The sequence below is a fragment of the Myxine glutinosa genome, unplaced genomic scaffold, assembly GCF_964187855.1.
Source record: "Myxine glutinosa unplaced genomic scaffold, kmMyxGlut1.1 SCAFFOLD_1033, whole genome shotgun sequence".
Classification (NCBI taxonomy): Eukaryota; Metazoa; Chordata; class Myxini; order Myxiniformes; family Myxinidae; genus Myxine; species Myxine glutinosa.
The window spans coordinates 121,858-145,287 of NW_027617128.1; the positions used below are offsets into that span (position 1 = coordinate 121,858).

At 47.3% G+C, this 23,430-nt stretch overlaps 1 protein-coding gene across 1 annotated transcript in view; it reads left to right on the top strand.

Moving 5' to 3' along the window:
* The window catches only part of LOC137422868 (arrestin domain-containing protein 1), a gene marked incomplete at its 3' end in the record, with an annotated part of 129,184 nt that extends 115,919 nt beyond the window's left edge, over positions 1–13,265 (top strand). Inside the window, exon 5 of the mRNA XM_078769059.1 lies at positions 13,083–13,265. Coding sequence (XP_078625185.1) covers positions 13,083–13,265 — 183 coding nt within the window. The remainder of the gene's footprint in view (positions 1–13,082) is intronic.
* Between the last annotated feature and the right edge of the window lie 10,165 nt (positions 13,266–23,430).

Sequence of the window (23,430 nt, forward strand, 5' to 3'; positions counted from 1 at the left end):
CTAGTCCGGGAGGGTTAGGATAAAATGATAGGGATTTAGAGATGACTTTAGGAGACTGTAGATTTAAGTAGTGACTTTTTGTACAGGTAGTCGGGGACGTAGAGAGGTTAGAATGGTTGTTAACGACGTGGTATGTGCATAGTATAAGGGATGACTGGGGGAAGCACTAAGTTAGAGGGGAAACCAGGTAGCCAGATGATGCAGTTGTGTTTGTAGTGAGAGTGATGAAATGAGGAATTGGTGTGAAAGTGCACGGTAGTGCTGGTTATGAAATGAGGCAATGCTCGTGAATGATGTGTGTGTGTGAAAGTGACTGAGCAGAGCATTGTGGACATGTGAGTAATTGTGATTGTGCATTGAGTTGAGTGTATTGCATTGAATGAATGAGCCTGGGAGGAAAGGAGGGTGCAAGTGCCACCAGGTGTGCAGGTGACACCAGGTGTGTGGGCACAGGTGTGCAATCGAAGCACAGGTGTATGGAGAATGGTTGTGTGGAATAGCTTGTATGAAATAGATGGAATGGAGTATGGAATGGATGGTGTGGAGTGAGTAGTGTGGAATACGTGGAGTGGAGTGGTTGGTGCGAAAGGAGTGGATGGGAAAGATGGACCCCTTCACGAGTACCCGGGGAGGGTAGTTTAAGAGTAGGTAGAGGGTATAGGTAAATTATGGTGGATATTGACGTCTGTGGTGCATGTGTAGAATGGTGTTTGGATGGGTGCATTAGTGGAGTCAATTGGCTGGGCGTGTGGCCTGTTAGTGAGTGTGATTGGTTGAGCACTCCGCCACTGTTAGGATGTCGGCCAGGTGAGGCCGCAGGTAGGCTCTGGGAGCCAGTAGAGTTGTTCAATGGGGCCCGAGGATCCAGAGGACGGACCCGGGTAGCCCGACGCCAGAGAGGGCGGTAGTGGGGTGAGAGCGCCAGAGGGCCTTCCCCAGGTAGGTTAGGGTAAGGAGCAGTTAAGCTCGGAGACAACTGCAGTGGCGGAGGTGTGCAGGTGAGCGGACCTGCTGGGAGCGCCACATGACCCAGCCCGGAAATTGTGCGAAGACACAGGGTGAAGAATCGGGGGAGTGAGACCCCAAATTGGTGAGCACCACAGTTTGGTCAATGGGAGTTCGGTTCTTAGAACCACGTAGTGTAAGATGGCCAATGGTTTGGCAGGGAAAGACCCCGGGTAGAGTAAAAGTGTTAAAGTCATTTAGAAGTACAGTTAGGATTGAAATCTCTTCGCACCATCTGCATCCACTCACCTGAGGTGATGACAGGACTCCGCATTGCAAATGTTTGGAATGGTGAGACACATCATGACGTAAGTGTGACATTGTGCTGTAATTCCATCTCTTCATCCTTAGCAGGGATTGATGAGGAATTGGAATGGGGGGGAAATTTGGACCATGGGATTGGTAACCAATTTGGATTAGGGGAGATATGGGGAAGACGAGACAGTAGTGATGAATTTGTAAATGTGTAGAATTTTGTAAATACGGGGTAAGGGCAAGGGTAGGGTAGGTGACAGGGGGGGTGACGTACAGTAGGGATGAGCTTTCTCCACTCGCTCCCATGCGCACCTCACCTTGCATTACCTTGTATTAATGTGTACCCTTGCGACCTTGCCCCGATGCTTGCTGTGTCCTTCCTTCCCCACTCACGGCTTGTTCTTTTGGGTCTGGGGGTAGTGCGCAGGTAGCCGCTGTTGTGTGCCCGAACCGCCGCTGCACAGCCTGCCTGGACCAGTACACCACCTTATGGACCGCACGACATGCGGCCTAGCACCACCATATGGACCACGGTTCTGTGGCTAAGCACCACACTTATGGACCCCACGTGTTGGGGCCTGGCCCTTCTGCTGGGACCGGCCATGATGGCCAGAGAAAAGCTTGCTTGCGGACCACGGTGAGGTGGCCCCTATGCCATACAGGTGGACCACCCTTAGTTGGCCCCTGTTGGCCATAAATTAAAAAAATGGACGCGTTGTGTGCCTTTTTATTATTACAAATAGGCAGCAAGCCACAAGAACGACAACATCAAGAAACATCGAGCCAGCAGAGCAGGAGCTGAGAAGAGAGTCATCAGTTTGTTTTTTATTGAAATGTGATGACATGTGTGAAATGAGCACTGGATGGTGCTTTTCATGCTTTTGGTGCTGATTGGTGCTTTATGGTGCTTTTTAATGCTCTTGTGCTCGGGGGTGCACTGCAATATCAATTGTGCATCCCCGGGCATGTGGGTATGGTGTATCGGTACAGTGCAGTGCATGCTCCTTCCTCTTTCGAAACATCTTTTTGTCTCCCAAAATGACAGGTCTTGGGTTCGCATTGTAAATACCAAATAGTGTCTTGTGAATGATGCTCCCCACCGGCTTTATGTGTAGTTTGGAAATAATTCCGTGATTCGGTTATCCTGTGGGCATGAGTCTGTTAGGTAGGATGCAACGTAGCAGGGGGACATACTTAATTGTTTTAAAACTGTCACACTCAGGGTAAGGTTAATAGTAGAGGGTTACTACACCTGAGTGTCACATTAAGTTAAAGTTCTTTCGGGCCGGGACGGCCCTGGAGGAGAGACGCATGCTGTGTTATGGTTTTTAGAACCTTCACTTTCTAAATTTTAGTAAATCTTCCCTTATAAATAATCCCCTGTAAATATCCCCATTATTTGGCTTCATTAAAGATCGCACCCTAGTTAGTCCATGTACAACACGTAGAACATCATAGGACCTCTCTGTAGTTATCTCATTATTATGTGTTTTAGTTAAGGACCTGTTCCCAATAGTTGAATCTGCGTTGCATTAATCAAATAAGATAGGCCCCTTAAATTTCCCCAATCATCTCCCGCTCTTCAAAGTGCAGTAGCGGTAGGGCAGCGTTCGCTGCCCCTTCTCTTGGTTTGTTTGATGGCCCCAAGCCGCCATTGAACATGCAGTCTCAGGCCGAGGAAAAAGGGGGCGGGACACAAGAACAAGGTGTGGCATGTCAACTCACCATCAGAGGTGGAGCCAGCGAGCCCTCGCCGGCCAACCAGGGCCGAGGTGAGCCGACCGGTTGGCGTGTCATAAGAGCCGGCGGCTGGATACAAGAACGCCATATAAAAGCGGCTGAGAGGGACTGCTTCGACAGATAAGTGCATCAGGAGATGAGTGAGAGAGAGAGATGAGTGCGAAGGTCCGGAGTGCAAGGTACCAGAGGAGAACACGCTGAATCGTAAGGCAGGAGAGTGGGTCCGTTGACAACGACAATATCACCATATATTCACATTGTCCGACCGCGTGAAACCATATGTGCAGCTGCCGCCGGGCTTCGCCTCAAGCCCGGAGCGTGGACTGGAGCATGAACTGGAGCGGACCTCGATGCTGCGCATCTACCCGGAACTTCCTGCCCTGCCATCCGCTTGAACCTTCTCCCCCTTCCAGCCATTCCTTCCTGCCATTCCCTATCCTTGTAAGTCTGTTTGTTTGTCCAGGGTTGTAAGTAAGACTATATAGTTAAGCTTGCCCTGTGTTCTTTTGCTCTGTATATTGCTTTCATTTCCTCTTCTTTTGGGTTTTTGTATATAATTAATAAACCCACTCTTTGTTATTCCCTTACTCTGGTTTCCTCTCATTCGATCGCCTCCGTCTTTTCTTCCAATTGAGTACCTGTGGCACGATTTGGCCAACCGCTATAATCGGGTTTAGTCCTTTGGTTAACGGCCTGAGTCGTGGCTCGCTTCGCTCGGGGTGTCCATTACAGCCGCGGCTCAGGCGGGGCTCATTTCTTCGCTTACCGGAAGGCGCTGGTAATTAGGTAGTAGGACGGATTGGGCTTACAACCCTACTCACCGCTGACCGGAAGTGACGTCATAGCTCCAGGACTCGGACGGCCAGTGTGACAGACGAGGGGATTAAACCCCCCTCGGTAAGGGGAGTGCCATAACCGAGATCCGTAACAATATATATATATATATATATATATATATTGCTACGGTTTTGAGATTGGCACAAATTGGTCATTAAAGGTTGAAGGGTTGCCCCCCATAGTTAGTCCACGAGCAACACGTAGGCCACCTTAGAGTATTAGTTATGTCATAGTATGTGTAAGTATAGGCCATTTCCACTAGTAATATCAGCGTTGTGTAAAGGCATGAGTTTAGGTCCTTTCATTTTGCATCCACCCTCCAATCCCACCTCTATGGGCATAATTGATCCCGCGCCCCATTTGGCTGATCGCTCAATTTGTTATGCTTTGGCTGCCCACAGCATTTTGTTATGCTTTGGTTGCCAGCAGCATTCGCTGCCCTTTGTTCGCTCGCTAGTCGAGTAACACGAGGTAGACCTGAGAAGAGGGAGGAGCGCGGGGTCGGGGTGGGGCGGTGTCAAGGCAACGCGTCAGAGGCGATGACGGTAAGGGCCACCAGCCATCCAGGGCTCTAAGGGCATGGCGTGATAGGGCGTGGTAAGGCGCATCTGGTGAGTGCTAGAAGGTTCGCAGGGCGTGCCTATAAAAGCCTTGGCACAAAGCCCTTGAAGAGGACTTGGTCGAGGACTTGCACGAGAGGAAGGACTAGCGCTGGAGTGACTTGTTACGAGGAGCACGAGAGAGAGCACGAGTGAGTGGTGAACAGGACTCAAGTGAAGCAGCGCTCGCTTTGTGGGCATTTGCACGATATCTCAGTATTACGTACGCGCCGAAGGAAAGGCAGCCAGACGCGCCAGTGGCAAATATCGCCTATTCATTCAGCCACACGAGTGAACGTGGCAATAGCCGCCAGTGTTAACCGCCAGAGCCCAGACCCTACCGTTCGCCCCGTATTATCCCATGTGCGCCAAACGACATGCGGAGAGCTCCTGCCATCTCTACTTACCATCTGCCCGGGGCTAACCGGAGGCCAGAGGGAGATGCACGAGAGCCATCCCTGGACGTGGTGGACATCGTCCTGCAGCTGCAAACCCCGTGTGAGTGTGTCTGTGTGTGAGACGGGCCCGTTTGTCCTGGGGATTAAGTTAAGACTGTTTTTAAGGCTGCACTGTGTCCTCTTCTTCTGAACCATTGTAAATAATGTAAATAAATCTTGTTATTCCTTTCTTCCCAATTCGATCGCCTCTGTGATTTCTCCATTGGCTAAGCGTGGTACGAACGAGATCGCTAGAAACGGGGTTCACCAACTAAATGGCACGGATCGCGTGTACGCACCGCTCGGCGTCTCAGCACGCGTGATTCGTGCGGGGCTTATTTCCTCGTTTCAGTGCAACGCGAGTAATTAGGTAATAGTGATTCCAGTCCTAAAACCCTATTTTGCGCTGTCCGGGAAGGACGTCATAGGTCCCGGGTCCCGTCGGCCAGTCAAAGACAAGGGGACTAATCCCCCCTTGGTAAGGGGAGAAGGCCGGCGCTGAGATCCGCAACTATATATATAGTTGTGACTGTATGTATGTGACTATACATACAGTCACGTGAAAAAGTAAGTACACCCCATGTAAAGTTTTGACTTTTTCAACATATTTCAACATACAGCTATTTGATCTTCATTTCAACAATATTGGTAGATAAAGGTGATATAATATAACAAATATCATGACACATTTACATTTTGTAGTCCATTGTATTATTTAAATAAACATAAATGCAAATTTCGCATGTGGAAAAAGTAAGTACACCCTTGGCTCTAATAGGTGGTATTGCCCCCTTTGGCAGAAACAACCTCAAGTATGCATTTCTTATAACTGTCTACCAGTCTCTGACATCGACTGGGAGAAATTTTTGCCCGCTCCTCCATGCAGAATTCTTTCAGCTGTGCGATGTTTGAGGGGTTTCTTGCATGCACAGCTCGTTTCAAATCCCCCCACAACATCTTGATGGGATTTAGATCCGGGCTTTGACTTGGCCATTCCAGAACCCTCCATTTCTTTCTTTTCAGCCATTCCTTGGTGGATTTACTGGTACTAGGGCATTGCCCGTACTATATCTATATCTAAAATTATATCCCCCCCCTCTATTTACATGAAATGGTTTGGTCCAAAGCGAACGGCTTCCGGAGTTTGGTAAAGAAATCGCCATCGCGTGCACAAACGCGCAGGAAAGCGAATGAATCGCAAATTCGTTTTTATTAGTTTTAAAACATAGTTTAACGCCAACATAGTTTGCAAACGTGAAATAAATGAATACGCTCTCAAATGTGCCATCCGAGGCAGAGTGTGTCCGCCACGTTCGGCACACGCGATAGTTCGCTGCTCTCTGATTGGTTGAATCGTTTTTTGGACATAGCTCGGTAAGTAATTGTCCGATTAATATGAAACCTTGAAAAGGCACATCCTCGGGTCCCCAGCAATATACCTGGCAAGTTAAAAGTATATCGGACCCGTGGTTGTCGAGAAACAGCGGTCACAGACAAACGTACAAACGTACAAACAGAGATTACTGGAATTATAGATAGATGTTTAGGATCATTGTCATGTTGCAAGGTCCACTTTCGATTGAGCTTCAACTTTCCGACAGATGGCCTCACATTATCCTCAAGCACCCTCTGGTACAATGAAGAATTCATAGTGGATTCTGTGATGGTGAGCTGCCCAGGCCCTGATGCAGCAAAGCTGCCCCAAACCATAATATTTCCACCACCATGCTTTACAGTTGGTATCAGGTTCTTGTGGTCAAATGCTGTCTTTGTTTTTGCCAAACATGTCTTCTGGTACTGTGGCCAAATAGCTCTACCTTTGACTCATCTGTCCAGAGCACATTGTTCCAGAAGTGCTGGTCTTTGCCTCAGTTTTCATTGGCAAACTTTAGTCTTGCCCTGATGTTCTTTCTGGACAGCAAAGGTTTCCTCCTGGCACACCTCCCATGTAGATCAAATTTGTGCAGCCTATTTCTAATGGTAGACTCGTGCACTTTGAAATCAACAGTGGCAAGAGCTACCTGTAGGTCCCGTGATGACATTCTGGGGTTCTTAGAGACTTCTTTCAGCATCTTGCGGTCTGCTCTCGGGCTAAACTTGCTGGGGCGGCCTGGCCTGAACAAGTTGGCAGTTGTTTGGAATCTTCTCCACTTGTAGATGATCTTCCGGACAGTCGAATGATTGATTTCAAATTGTTTGGAGATCTTTTTAAATCCCTTCCCAGTAGTACATGGTGTTGTGTCATTGTGGTGCAAAATTTGCTACACTAGTGGCACCAATGTTTTTTGGAATCCTTATACCCTAGGCAACAAGACCTGAGTTGGTTCCATTTTTTTCAACGGGGTCTTTTGCGGCCATTTAGACTTTCAAAATGGCCGCCATTTTTTGCAATTTGGTATGTATCTTTTCACATAAAACACTTTGATTAACCATTTTTTCTGGCATTTTTGTCATTCCTTGTACAGAAAATCCACCAGAACACATATCCAATTAACAGACGTTTTTTGAGAAATATCTGTGGCTAACAACTTGTTTTGAGCATAATCTAGTCAGTTGTTGCTGAAGAAGTATATGCACAAATTTTCTAGAGACGCCAAGTACAGGAACAAATCTGGCTGCTTCAGTGAACGTGTGAAGTTAATCAGTGCCAACACTTGCCTCATGTGCATTCGTGCCCATTGATACATTGGGAATTTACTGTGGCTCCTGTCAAAATCACTCGGCTGCTTTTCAAGTTTAGATGTTCAATCTCCATTAGAAGTTGGTGATGGGCTTCCTGAATGCCTACCTCTTTCTTGTTTGCTTCTATCAAGTTATCCATACAGGCAGATAGAGCTTCTACAACTGCAGGCTTCTCTTTCAGAAATTCTGAAAGCCAGAGATCAAAGGCTAGGTACCTCTAATGTGAGCTCATGAGCTTGACGGTCGTCCCCTCTTGCGGTTCGTCAGATTTGAAATATTCTTTGATTCACAAGATTTACTAAAGTTCACTTCATCACGTTTGATATGAGCACGATTTGTCACTGCATTGTAACATTGCTTGTGCCATGTAGCCTTTTTTTCTTTAAGTACAACTGAAGAAACATCACATAGTCTCTTACTAGCTGACGCAAAGCTGAAGTTGCCAAGTTGCACGCTTTTGTGTAAGCTGCTAAGAAATGTTTCATATGAAGCACATTTGAAATTGGCATGAGCAACGTCAACCAAAGGTTCAGGAGTTCTCTCTTGGCAGAATACACAAAGTTCGTAACTTGTGCATTGCTTCTTTGAAGGCGGCTCTTCAAACGATGACATTATGCGGCGGTGAAGCTGAACTCCAACTTGTCTATGAATACCTGTAAGATAAAAAAAGAATAAAGCAAATGTTCATATTTCTTTCATTATTGTAATTATAGTTATCTATGTGTAGTTTAAGACTGTAGAAATTAGAATACATACAAAATTGCAAAAAACGGCGGCCATTTTGAAATTCAAAATGGCCGCCGAAGACGCCATTGAAAAAAATGGAACCAACTCAGGTCTTGTTGCCAAGGGTATATAGATGCAAAAAAACATTGGTTCCACTAGTGTAGCAAATTTTGCACTTACATATAATAATTCTACATAACACCATGTACTACAGACTCGTAGGCATCTATGACCTTCTTTCTGAAGGCCTCAGAGAGCTCTTTTGATCTAGCAATGGTGACGCCGCATGCTTCAACAACAAAGAGCAAACCAAACGAAATGTCTGAGGTTTAAATAAGACAGGTTCCTCCAAGATCCTCTCTAACGATGTTCTAATCATTTGCACCTGAGCTGGTGCACCTGATTCTAATTTTAGGTATTTGAAGTAGTGATAAATGTAGGGGTGTACTTACTTTTTCCACATGCGAAATTTGCATTTATGTTTATTTAAATTATACAATGGACTACAAAATGTAAATGTTTCATGATATTTGTTATATTATATTCAAGCACGGGGTGGAACATCACATCCCCACCGCCGGGCCACCGGTCTACGCCCGGGCACGCCGCCTCGAGCCGACGAAGCTCGCGGTAGCGAAAGCGGATTTCGCCACGCTGGAGCGGCCCGGCATCGTGCGGCGCTCCGAGAGCGCGTGGGCGTTCCCGCTCCACATCGTGCCCAAGCCCGGCGGGGGATGGCGACCGTGCGGGGACTACCGGTGCCTCAACGACGCCACCACCCCCGACCGCTACCCTGTCCCCCACATTCAGGAATTTTCTGCCCGCTTGGCGAATATGTCCTTCTTTTCAAAGGTGGACCTCGTACGCGGCTACCATCAGGTCCCTGTCAGGCCGGAGGACATCCCGAAGACGGCTGTCATCACGCCATTCGATCTTTTCGAATTTCTTCGGATGCCCTTCGGTTTGAAAAATGCGGCTCAGGCGTTCCAGCGCCTCATGGACAGCGTCTTGCGCGGCTTGGATTTTTTGTACGTCTACCTGGACGACATCCTCGTCGCCAGCACGTCCCACCAAGAGCACCTTCATCACCTCCGCACGCTCTTCGAACGTCTGGGCCAGCACGGCCTGATCGTGAACCCCGCCAAGTGCCGGTTCGGTGTCGCCGAAATCGGCTTTTTGGGGCACCGCGTCACCAGGCACGGGGCCGTCCCCCTACCGGCCAAGGTGGAGGTGGTGAAGGGGTTTCCGCTCCCCCGCACGATCAAGGGGCTCCAGGAGTTCCTGGACATGGTAAACTTTTACCATCGGTTCCTGCCCCGCATCGCCCAGCTCCTGCGCCCCTTACACGAGGCCCTTCGAGGGAAGCCGGGCAAAGGTGATGTTACCTGGACCGAGCAGATGGACGCGGCGTTCTCGGGCATGAAGCTCGCCTTGGCCAACGCCACCATGCTCGCGCACCCGGCGCCCGATGCACCGATCGCCCTCACCTCCGACGCCTCAGACTACGCGGTGGGCGCAGTGTACGAGCAATGGGTGCATGGTGTCTGGCAACCGCTGGCGTTCTTCAGCCGGCAGCTTCGCCCGCCCGAACAACAGTACAGTACCTTCGACCGCGAGTTGCTTGGGCTTCACCTGGCGGTCAGGCACTTCCGCCATCTGCTCGAGGACCATGCATTCACGGCCTTCGTCGACCACAAGCCGCTGGTTTTCGCGATGGGCAAGGTCACCGAGCTGTGGTCGGCCCGGCAACAGAGTCACCTCGCGGCCGTGTCCGAGTACACGACGGACATCCGACATGTCGCGGGAAAGGACAACCCGGTGGCCGATTGCCTTTCCTGGGCCGTCGCCCATGCAGTCCGCCTTGGCATCGACTATGCCCGGATGGCAGCGGACCAGGCCGCCGAACCCGGGGTCCAGGCCTTGCGGACCGCCGTCACGGGCCTCCGCGTCACCGAGGTGCCCTTCGACGGCGCGGGCATGGCCCTCGTTTGCGACGTCTCCCTCGGGTGGCCTCGCCCCATCGTGCCCGCAGGCTGGCAGTGCCAGGTTTTTGACGCCATCCACGGCCTGTCCCACCCGGGCATGAAGGCCTCCCAGAGGTTGGTCACCGACACGTTTGTCTGGCATGGCCTCCGGAAGGCCATCCGTGGCTGGACCAGGATGTGCCTCACGTGCCAGCGTGCGAAGGTGCACCGGCATACCCAGGCCCCATTGGCCCTGTTTACGGTGCCGGCACGTAGGTTCGACCACGTTCACGTGGACCTGGTGGGACCTCTGCCCCCCTCGCGGGGTTTCACCCATGTCCTTACCATGGTGGACCGCACCACCCGGTGGCCGGAGGCCGTGCCTTTGGCGGCGACGACGGCGGCAGACGTCACGCAGGCGTTCATCGCCACCTGGGTCGCCCGGTTCGGCGCCCCCTCGGACATCTCGTCCGACCGTGGCCCCCAGTTCACCTCGGAGCTCTGCACCGTGGTCGCGCGGGGGCTCTGGGTCCAGCTGCACCGAACCACGGCCTACCACCCCCAGGCCAACAGCTTGTGCGAGCGGTTCCACCGCTCGTTGAAGGCCACGCTCCGGGCCACCCTCCGCGACGGCGGCTGGGTCGACAGGCTCCCCCGGGGTCCTGCTGGGCCTCTGGATGGCGCCCAATGACGACCTGCGCGCCTGCGCGGTGGAGTTGGTTTTTGTGCAACCGCTGCGGGTGCCGGGCGAGTTCCTCCCCGACCCCACGGCACCATGGTCCGCAGCGCAGGAGCGTTCTGCGCTGCAGGAGACCGCCCGGAGGTTCGCCCTGGTGCCGACGGCGCACCACGGGCACCCTCCTACACACGTCGCCCCGGAGCTTCGCACCGCGGAGTACGTCTTCGTCTGGCACGACGCCCACCGGACACCACTGTGGCCCCCGTACGACGGGCCTTTCCGCGTGCTGGAGACCGGGGTGAAACATTTCACCCTGGACATCGGCGGCACTCCTGACCGGGTCTCCATAGACTGCCTCAAGCCGGCCCACCTCGACGTGGACCACCCACCGCCGGTGGCTCGGCCCCCGCGCCGGGGCCGCCCCCCTGCTGGCGGACCCCCGGCACCGCCCGGCACCGCAGGCACGCCGCCCCCCGGTCCGATACCCATCCCGGGTACAGCCGGGGGCATCCCACCTGGCATCCCTGCACCCCGGACGCCGCCGGTCGCCAGAGGGCGCTTCGGCCGGGTCATCCGTTTGCCCCGCAAACTGGCCCTCCAGGTGCGCGGGAATTCTGGGGGGCCGCATGTGGTGGACACGGAAGCTCACTGGCGTGGTGACATCATTCCGCGCACCAAGTGGGCGGCGGCCACACCGAGGGGTAGGCGTGGCCTCAGGATATACACCGGGCGCGCAGTCCGGAGCGCGCCAGTGCTACAGTGACCTCTTTGAATAAAGAACATTAAACATACCGCGTTGTCCGCTTCCTCCTTGGTAGCAAGTCGCGCGCGTAGCACCGCGCACTTCAATATCACCTTTATCTATCAATATTGTTGAAATGAAGATCTTACTTTTTCTTGTACTTACTGTACTGGTGTACTTACTTTTTCATGTGACTGTATATATATATATATATATATATATATATATATATATATATATATATATATATATATATATGTATATATATATATATATATATATATATACACACATACACATACACATACACATACACACACACACACACACACACATATGTGTCTTTGGGTGGTGTATAAGAACATCACTTAACACATCTCTCCTGGGAAGACTAATGTTACTTTTTTCGTTACAGAATACAAAATGACGTTTTTAAGATCAAAGATTTCAAATTATCTTCTTTGATGTGCACATGCACACGTGAAATGAACACGTGAACCTTTATTTCCGGTAATAATAATGAATGGAATTAGAACGAAGAAATATATGTCGGCATCATTGTTGACGTTTTTGTGCCGACTGTCATCAAAAGTAAAAGTAATATATCTTAACGGAAAAGAAAAAGCGATTTTTAAATATATGTCGACATTTTCCCCGTCTGTTATTTTAGGCGGTGTATTTTAGTGTATCATCGTGGCGCAATGTTTAAAAATATATCTCTGCATTTTCACGTGTGTGCGTGAATGTTCTCAATTATTTGTGACACCGAGTCTAAAACCATCGATAAAAATTAAATCAGACGGTGAATTCGAGATAAAATCGTGAGGGTGACTCAATGAATGGGCTTTAGTTTACAGGCCTTTGGGAAATCATTTCGTTCCATAAACGGAAACTTTCATGGGATTCTCTTCCTGTTTTTTTTCAACCTAGTCTAAAACTATGTTAGCGACTGTTAAAAATGAAATGATATATCGAATTAGAGTTGAAATAAACCTGTGAGAGAGAGAGAAAGACAGCACGGGCCTAACTAAACAGGCCTCAAAGCTATTCGAGTTAATAAAATGGTGGATATTTGTTTATATGAAGCCTCTCCAAGAATGGGTGGAGCTACTCTGTAAACGGAGTAAGCCACACCCCCCGGACAGACAGACAGACAGAATCACCATCGCCTATTATGATATAGAAATGTTTATACTACATAATTAATAAATTGTACAGGTATCTGAGATAATTGAGCTGATAGTATGTTTTTTTGCTTATGCTTATTTTATTACTCTGTTTATATGGACAGTGATGTGCACACCTTTCTTATATCTCTTGTGCATATAGGTACCAATGTGTGATCCGTCTCATTTACTCCATGTATGCCTCTCGTTGATATTTTGTTCTCGTCCATGATATACTGCCCTTCCCTAGATGCCGTTGACCATATCGAAAGAAAAGAAAGTTTTCTATGACGTATTCCACAGGGGCCTTGTGTCATTGCGTGTGACTCTCAATCAGGGTGGCTTCGTTCCAGGCGAGCAGATGTACATAACCATCAACGTGTCAAATGACTGCAATTGTGAACTCAAAGGCACAGTTTGTACTCTCAGACAGGTCTGTTCCAAATATTATTTGGGGAGGGGGGGGGGGGGGAGGGAAGAGCAGACAGGAAAGTTACTTTTATTTCCCGAGATGACGTTCAAGTTTAACCTTGATGTCGGTTTCTACAAGACAGAGTAATCCTTTTAGATAACATTTGATGATGCTTTTTATTGGTGAAGAGCGTGGATCGGCTCACTGTGCTCTCCTCACCACACACGTCGCCACAGAGGCACGGGCTTGTTTAAACTGAGGATAATGACCTGGCTGAACTTGAATTACTGTAATGTCATGATTTACACCAATTATAATACAAACATTTATTTTGTACAAATTAATTTGTAATATTGGTGATATTATTTATTTGTAATTTATTTGAAATCAAAAAGGTCCAAGTGATGTAAAGCTCTAAATAGTCAAGGGTCGAAGATGTCTAATCTGTCTGAAGGGTGTAAGGGGTCGAAATGGTGTTAAGGTCTGAGGAGTCAAGAGGTACCTAAGGGGTGTAAAGGTTTAAATGGTATAAAAGGTTGGAGGGGTGAAGGGATCTAAAGGTCTCTAAAGTATTGAAAGGGTTTTAAAGGTAAAAGTGGTCTTGAGGGTCTTGTGCATCTTCAGGAGTTTGGGGTCTTTTGGGTCTTATGGGTCTAAAGGGTCTTCAGGGTCTTTGGGGTATTTTGAGTCTTCATGGTCTATTTATGTGTTTTGGGTCTTCGTGGTCTTTAAGGGTCTTCAGAATATTTTAGATATTTTGGGTCTTTGTGGTCTTTTGGGACTTTAAGGGTCTTCAGGATATTTAAGAGTCTTTGGGGGCATTTGGGTCTTCATGGACGGTTGTAGTCTTGGTGGTCTAAAGGGTCTTGGGGACTTAAAGGGTCTTCAAAGGTCTAAGGGGTCTCAGCAGTCCAAAGGATGAAAAGGTATATTCCAATAGTAAGTAATTAATAGACATACATAATTAATAGACAGGATGCAACCGGCGTTCAAATAATACGTAGTTAACAGACCTATAATCACACAGATTCATGACTTCCCAGATGGACGGGCATACGCCTTTTTGGTTTTATCTACCATGTAAAACACTGTGTGTGTGTGGTGTGTGTGTGTGTGGTGTGTGGTGTGTGGTGTGTGGTGTGTGTGTGTGTGTGTGTGTGTGTGTGTGTGTGCGTGTGTTTGTGTGTATGTCTGTCCCCCTCCATAAGGGTGGGTTTTAAAGGCTTTGAGTTGTGCTTTAGGAAGGATTTGAGTGGGGGCTGGGCGTTAACGGGCAATCTTTGAACACGACTGTGTGTCCACCAGTTAAAAGACCTAAAAGACTCTGAGGACCCAAAAGACCCCAAGAACCCAGAACACCCCAAATACCCAAAAGACCGAAAAGACCCTAAAGAGCCAATGGACCGCAAACATCCAAAATACCCCGAAGACCCAAAAGACACTGAAGACCCAAAAGACCCTGAAGACTGTTAGACCCAAAAGACCATGAAGACCCAAAATACCCCAAAGACCCCAAAAACCCTGAAGACCCAAAAGACTGAAAAGACCCTGAAACCCAATGGACCCCAAAGACCCAAAACACCCTGAAACCCAAAAGAGCCTGAGGATCCAAATGACCCTTTTGATCTAAAATACCCAAACAACCCTGAGGACCCAAAGACCCCAAGGAGTTAGAAGACCCCCAAGGGCTTTGAAGATCCAAAATACGCTGAAGATCCCAAAGACCCAAAATACCCCAAATACCCTGAAGATCCAAAAGACCCTGATGACCCAAAAGACTGCAAAGACCCTGAAGACCCAATGGACCCCGAAGACCCAAAAGACCCTGAAGACCCAAAAGAAACCAAGGATCCAAAAGATCCAAACAACCCTGAGGACCCAAATGACCCACAGGACCCAAAAGACCCAAAGGACTTAGAAGACCCCCAAAGACTCTGAAGATCCAAAATACCCCAAAGACCCAAAAAACCTCAAAGACAAAAAAAATACCCCCAAAGAACCCGAACACCCAAAATACCCTGAAGACCCAAAAGACTGAAAAGACCCCCAAAAAAACCCAAAGACCCCGAAGACCCAAAATAGCCTGAAGACCCAAAAGACTAAAAAGACCCCTGACGACTAAAAAATACCCTGAAGACTCAAAAGACCCTGAAGGCCCAAAAGAGCCAGAAGATCCAAAAGACCCTGAGGATCCAAAAGACCCAAACAACCCCAAGGATCCAAATGACCCAAATGACCCAAAATACCCCAAGGACTAAGAAGACCCCCAACAACTCGGGTTACATGCTGTGATGTCACACCAGCAGGTCGACGCCAAATCCACACTGTGTATGGGTTACATGCTGTGACGTCACACCAGCAGGTCGACCGCCAAATCCGCACTGTGCACGCTGTGTACGGGTTATATCGTGGTGCGATTTAACTCAAACGGCAAACAATTTTCGAATTTATACAAATACCGGTATGCCGGGTCGATGCGTCCTTGGAGGTTATAGCAACACAAACCGAGTTGGTTTCATGCTACGCCAATGGTCGAAAGATCCAAGTGATGATGTCATGCGTCACATGGTTTTGAGGTTATGACGTTTTTAAGCATAAACTTTAAATTATATCTCCTCCCTCATTTTTGAAGATATCGAGTGGAAACTTTACACAAACGTCCCCCATGTAGGGAAGTTGAAACATTACTTGGGAAGTTGCGATAAGTCACATGGTTTGGCTGCAATAATTGAACGAAAATCTTTAAAACCTTCTATCTCGTGAACTGCTGCGTTGATCAACTTGAAACTTTAATTTAATGTAGCTGTCATCAAGCGGAATAAGTGTTTAAATTTTCAGCATGATTGGTTGCACGGTCTGGAAGCCAGAAGTCGTTATTGTTTGAAGAAGAAGAAATGCAACACTTTTTTTTCTCAGGCCATCTAACGTATTGCCACTGTCAATGCCACTGTCATTCTTCGGATTTATTTTCTTTAAAAAGCATTTTCTCTGCAGTCGTTGGACCGATTGACAGGAAACTTTCATGATCAGGATGAAAAAAAAATTCTATCTCTAGAACCGCTTCATTGATCGACGTGAAACCTTAAAATAAAGTATAAGTCATGAAGGGGAACAAGTGTGCAAAATTTCAATATGATTGGTTTTGCGGTCTGGAAGCTAGAAGTTGTTATTGTGTGAAGAAGAAGAAACGCTGCAGGAGCCTCAAAGGCCATATCAATGATTCTGGCACTGCGATTTTTCAGGTTTATTTTATTTAAAAATCACTTTCTCTGCAGTCATTGCACCGATTGCCATAACATTTTCACCATAGGATCAACTACTCCTGTAAAAAATGTAATTGTAATTATGACATCACAGGTCACGGGTACGGGCGGCATCTTGGAAAAACCAAAAAACTTTGCACCTCTATATCTCCAAAAGCACGGTGTAGAAAAGATTGGGACACGGCTCGTTGTAAAGAACTCTCCATGGGGAATAACATATGCGAATGATGATGTCATAGGTGCCTCCTTTATGACATCATAATTCGACAAGTACAAAACTTAATGATGACATATCTTGAGCATCATATCGGGACAGATTGATGGAGAAAAAAAAACTTATGACGTCATGCATCACGTGGTTCGGCCGCCATATTGTTTTAAGAGAAAAGCCTTAAAAACCACAAAAAAAAAACTTTTCTCTGTAATGGCTGAACAGATCGAGACCAACCTTTGCATGCATGACCTCTTATCCATGACGAACAAAAAGTCTACGGGGCTGTGACGTCGTCGATCACAAGGCTTGGGAGCCATGATTCTTTGAAACACAAACCTTTAAAACCCATCTCCTCCCTTATTTTTGATAATATTGGGTGGAAACTTTAAACATATGTTCTGCATGTCTGATTGCTAAAATAATATTTTGGATTTTCCGATAGGTCACATGGTTTGGCAGCGATAAATAATTCAATGGAGACGTTAACAACCTTGCATCTATTGAACCGTTTCATTGATCATTGCGAAACTTTAGACCAATGTAGATGTTGTCAAGTGGAACAAGCGTTTAAAATTTTAACATGATTGGTTGTACAGTTTGGAAGGTATTAGTTGTTATTGTGTGAAGAAGAAGAAGAAGAGGAAGAAGAAGCTGTACATTTTATCTTCTCCAGCCATGTGACTTTTCTGTGTTGCTTTCAATATGATGAAAGTGGAGTTGTATACAAGCGGGGTTGTATCAAAGCGGGGTTGTATCAAAGCATGTCCAATGAAAGCGTGTCCAATGAAAGCGTGTCCAATGAAAGCGTGTCCAATGAAAGCGTGTCTAATGAAAGAGTGTTCAATGAAAACGTGTCCAATGAAAGCAGGGTTGTATGAAAGCGGCATTGTATTAAAGTGAGGTTGTAACAAAGCGAGGTTGTATCAAAGTGGGGTTGTATCAAAGTGGGGTTGTAGGAAAGTGAGGTTGTATCAAAGTGGGGTTGTATCAAAGTGGGGTTGTATCAAAGTGGGGTTGTAGGAAAGTGAGGTTGTATCAAAGTGGGGTTGCATCAAGGTGGGTTTGTATGAAAGCGTGTCCAATGAAAGCAGGGTTGTATGAAAGCGGCATTGTATTAAAGTGAGGTTGTAACAAAGCGAGGTTGTATCAAAGTGGGGTTGTATCAAAGTGGGGTTGTAGGAAAGTGAGGTTGTATCAAAGTGGGGTTGCATCAAGGTGGGTTTGTATGAAAGCGAGGTTGTATCAAAGTGGGGTTGTATCAAAGTGGGGTTATATCAAAGCATGTCTGATGAAAGCGTGTCCAATGAAACCAGGGTCGTGTGAAAGTGAGGTTGTATCAAAGTGGGGTTGTATGAAAGCGAGGTTGTATGAAAGTGGGGTTGTATGAAAGCGAGGTTGTATGAAAGCGAGGTTGTAACAAAGTGGGGTTATATCAAAGCATGTCTGATGAAAGTGTGTCCAATGAAAGCAGGGTTGCTTGAAAGCGTGTCCAATGAAAGCAGAATTCTATGAAAGCGTGTCCAATGAAAGCAGGGTTGTATGAAAGCGTGACCAATAAAAGCAGGGTTGTATGAAAGTGAGGTTGTATCAAAGCAGCGTTGTATGAAAGCGAGGTTGTAACAAAGCGAGGTTGTATCAAAGTGGGGTTGTATGAAAGCGAGGTTGTAACAAAGCGAGGTTGTAACAAAGTGGGGTTGTATGAAAACGAGGTTGCAACAAAGTGAGGTTGCATCAAAGCATGTCTGATGAAAGCGTGTCTAATGAAAGCGTGTCCAATGAAAGCAGGATTGTATGAAAGCGGCGTTGTATGAAAGCGAGGTTGTAACAAAGCGAGGTTGTATCAAAGTGGGCTTGTATGAAAGCGAGGTTGTTACAAAGCGAGGTTGTTACAAAGCGAGGTTGTATCAAAGTGGGGTTGTATGAAAGCGAGGTTGTAACAAAGTGGGGTTATATCAAAGCATGTCTGATGAAAGCGTGTCCAATGAAAGCAGGGTTGTATGAAAGCGTGTCCAATGAAAGCAGGGTTGTATGAAAGCATGTCCAATGAAAGCAGGGTTGTATGAAAGCGTGTCCAATGAAAGCAGGGTTGTATGAAAGCGTGTCCAATGAAAGCAGAGTTGTATGAAAGCGTGTCCAATGAAAGCAGGGTTGTATGAAAGCGTGTCCAATGAAGGCAGGGGTGTACGTGTCCAATGAAAGCAGGGTTGTATGAAAGCGTGTCCAATGAAAGCAGGGTTGTATGAAAGCGTGTTCAATGAAAGCAGAGTTGTATGAAAGCGTGTCCAATGAAAGGAGAGTTGTATGAAAGCGTGTCCAATGAAAGCAGGGTTGTATGAAAGCGGCGTTGTATGAAAGCGAGGTTGTAACAAAGCGAGGTTGTATCAAAGTGGGGTTGTCTGAAAGCGAGGTTGTAACAAAGCGAGTTATAACAAAGTGGGGTTGTATGAAAGCGAGGTTGTACCAAAGTGGGGTTGTATCAAAGTGGGGTTTTATGAAAGCGAGGTTGTAACAAGTGGGGTTATATCAAAGCATGTTTGATGAAAGCAGGGTTGTGTGAAAGCGAGGTTGTAACAAAGTGGGGTTGTATCAAAGTGGGGTTGTATGAAAACGAGGTTGTAACAAAGTGGGGTTGTATCAAAGTGGGGTTGTATGAAAGCGAGGTTCTAATAAAGCAAGGTTGTATCAAAGTGGGGTTGTATGAAAGCGAGGTTATAACAAAGTGGGGTTATATCAAAGCATGTCTGATGAAAGCGTGACCAATGAAAGCGTGACCAATGAAAGCGTGACCAATGAAAGCGTGACCAATGAAAGCGTGACCAATGAAAGCGTGACCAATGAAAGCAGGGTTGTATGAAAGCGGCATTGTATGAAAGCGGCGTTGTATGAAAGCAAGGTTGTATGAAAGCGAAGTTGTAACAAAGCGAGGTTGTAACAAAGTGAGGTTGTATGAAAGTGAGGTTGTATGAAAGCGAGGTTGTATGAAAGCGAGGTTGTATGAAAGCGAGGTTGTATGAAAGCGAGGTTGTAACAAAGTGGGATTGTATGAAAGCGAGGTTGTAACAAAGTGGGGTTGCATGAAAGCGGCATTGTATGAAAGCGGCGTTGTATGAAAGTGGGGTTGTATGAAAGCGAGGTTGTAACAAAGTGGGGTTGTATGAAAGCGAGGTTGTAACAAAGTGGGATTGAATGAAAGCGAGGTTGCAACAAAGCGAGGTTGCAACAAAGCGAGGTTGCAACAAAGCGAGGTTTTATGAAAGCGAGGTTGTAACAAAGTGGGGTTGTAACAAAGTGGGGTTGTATGAAAGCGAGGTTTTAACAAAGTGGGGTTGTAACAAAGTGGCGTTGTATGAAAGCGAGGTTGCAACAAAGCGAGGTTGTATGAAAGCGAGGTTGCCACAAAACGAGGTTGTAACAAAGTGGGGTTATATCAAAGCATGTCTGATGAAAGCGTGGTTGTATCAAAGGTCGAAGGTCAAAGTCTGTAATATGTCTATTTCTTGAGAACGGCTGAAGTGATCTAATTCAAACTTGTTACACATATGTATAATGATGTAAGGATTAACTGATTATAATTTGGGTCCATGAGGTCAAAGGTCAAAGGGCAAAGTGGTCATAGGTCTCTAACTTGAGAACGGCTGAAGTGATCTAATTCAATCTTGGTGCAAGTATGTATAATGATGTAAAGATGAACTGATTATATTTTGGGGCCAATAGGTCAAACGTCAAAGTCAGTTATCTAAATATCTATAAAGCTCAGTTGACTTTTTGCTCCACCAAATAACAGCGAAATGGAGTTGAATAAAAGGGTGAAAATTCTACAGATGCTGTGATAAATAACTACCTGTCAGTTTGAATGTTAGAAAGAGAAGAATAGACGTCTGAATCAATTTTTGGATTAAATTTAAATCCCGATTTATATATATATATTGTTGCGGTTTTGAGGCTGTCAAGTGAGAGTAATAAAGGTTAAAGTCTGTCCCCCATAGTTAGTCACACAAGCAACATGTAGCCTCGCAATAGTATAGTTATGTCTTAGTATTTGTGAACTTAGTTCCTCTCCTTTGCTAATTCTGCGTTGAGTAGGAGCCAGGGAAATAGGCCCTACTGCCACTGATCATCCTATGCCTGTAGCCTCAATCCCTTCAGCGTTAACGTTGGTTCATATTGGGCGAGCTAACACGAGGCAGGCAGAGGAGGATCGGGGCGGAGTCGAGGCGGAGCGGCAGAAGCAATGACGGTAAGCACGAGCCGCCAATCAGAGCTCGAGGGTGGTGGCGGCGGCGTGGCGTCAGAGGGCGTGGTGAGAAGAGTCTGGTGAGTTCCAGAAGGTTCGGGGGGCGTAGCTATAAGATCTGCTGCGCAAAAGCCCTCGAGAGGACTTGCATCGGAGGGCTAAGAGGACTCGCAGAGGAGAGAGAGATAAGAGGACTTACAGAGGAAATTTGCCGTGAGAGGACACACAGAGGAGAGAGAGAGAGAGAGAGATAAGAGGACTTGCTGCTTGATGAACTTGACCATTGCACGAGAATGCATGCGCTAACCAACACCAAGTGTATTGAAGAAGAGGAGTTGTTCGCTACATATACGCGGGTGCAGCCAGACGTGTGAGTGAACAAGGCTGGGTAACCGCCAGCCGTGCTTAAGTCCGCCCTCTGCCATTTCGCCCCAACATCTGCTTTGTTCGAGAGACGCGCTATGAGTCCCTGCCTTCGCCTGCTACCATCTTCGCGGGCCGTGCCGGGGACCGTGGAGAGCTGGACGAGGACCATCCCTGGACGCGTTGGGGAACACCTGCTCATCTGCAATACCCCGTGTAAGTGTGAGATGGGCCCGTTGTCCCAGGGATAAGTTAAGACTGCTTAAGGATTGCTCTGTGTCTCTTCGTCCTTGAACTGTATACGTGTGGGAATAATTAAACCCTTGTTCTTTCTTTCTGATTTGATCGTTCCTGTGGTTTCCTCATTTGACTAAGCGTGGCACGAATAAGATTGCCCCAATCGGGTTCCACTAATTAAGACTGCGCGGACCATGCGTACGCAATCCGCTCGACATACTCACATCACACGTGGTTCATGCGAGGCTTGTTTCCTCGCTCCCAGGGCAGTGCGGGGACTTAGGTACGAGCGAAAAGTAGTCCTGAAACCCTACGCCGCGTGTGTCCGGAAGCGCAGCATATTTATTCTAATTGTCCTTTTTCGCAGACGGTCACTGGTGTGGATGTAATAAGTCTCGGTTCCGCCAGGCCCAGTAAAGACAAGGGGATTAATCCCCCCTTGATAAGGGGAAGAAGGCCGGCGTAGAGAACCGCAACAATATATATATAAACGCGAGTTGTCTGTGTGTCCGCGTTTTATTCAGAGATGGCTGACCGGATCTTCATCAAACTTTCAGAGGTTCATCAGTGAGAGCCTGGGAGTGTTCTCGGCAAACAACAAAAAAAAAAAATTGGAAAAAAAAGTTCGTTTTTTTGGAGTTAAAAAATAAATAAATCGCTCGATAGTGCCTAAGCCTTTTAAAATTAATGACAGTTATACACAAGTACACATTCACATAAATAAATACAAAACAATTACCAGACATTTGAATACAAATAAATCAAACAATTCCGGAAGTGTACAAATTTGGTAGTACGGCTTCTTCTTCTTCCAGATCGGCATCACACTTAACTCAGAGACGTGAGCCACATTCACCCAGAAACGTGAACCACATTCACTCAGAAAGGGGAGCCACTCCCCTTCCTCTCCTACCTCCCCCTCCCCTCCCCTTCCCCCCTCCTTCACCCCCTCCCCTTCCCCCCTCCTTCACCCCTCCCCTTCCCCCCTCCTTCACCCCTGCCCTTCCCCCCTCCCCCTCCCCTTCCCTCCTCTTCCCCACCCTCCCCTTCCCTCCTCTTCCCCCCTTCCCTCCCCTTCCCTCCTCTTCTCCCCTTCCCTCCGCTTCCCTCCCCTTCCCCTCATCCCTCCTCCCCTCCCCTTCCCCCCACCTCTCCCCTTCCCCCCTCCGCTCCCCTCGCCTCCCCCCTCCCTTCACCTCCCCCATCTCTCCCCTCCCCTCTCCCTCCCCCTCCAACCCTTCCCTCCCCCCTTCCCCTCCCCTTCTCTTCCCCCCTCCCCTCTCCTCCCCTTCCCTCCTCCCCTCACCTTCCCCCCTCCCCTCCCCTTCCCCCCTTCCCCCCTCCCCTTCTCTTCCCCCCTTCCCTCGCCTCGCCAACCCCCTCCCCTCACCTCCCCCCCTTCCCTCCCCCCTCCCCAACCCTCCCCTACCCCCCCCTCCTCTCCCCTTCCTCCCTCCCCTCCCCCTCCGCCCCCTCCCCCGCCCGGCAATGTTGGGTATTTCTGCTAGTAGGTCTATAATTTAAGAACGGCTGAAGTGATCTAATTCAAATTTGATACATGTATGTATAATGATGCAAAGGTTAACTGAGTAGAACTTGGAGTCAAGAGGTCAAAGGTGGGGTTGTATGAAAGTTTAATTGAAAGTCAAGTTATAATCGGTTTATAACTTGAGAACGGCTGAAGTTATCTAATTCAAGCTTGGTACATATATATATATATATATATATATATATATATATATATATATATATATATATATATATATATATATATATATATATATATATATATATATATATATATATATATATATATATGTATATATATATATACTGTATATATATATATATATGTATATATATATATACTGTATA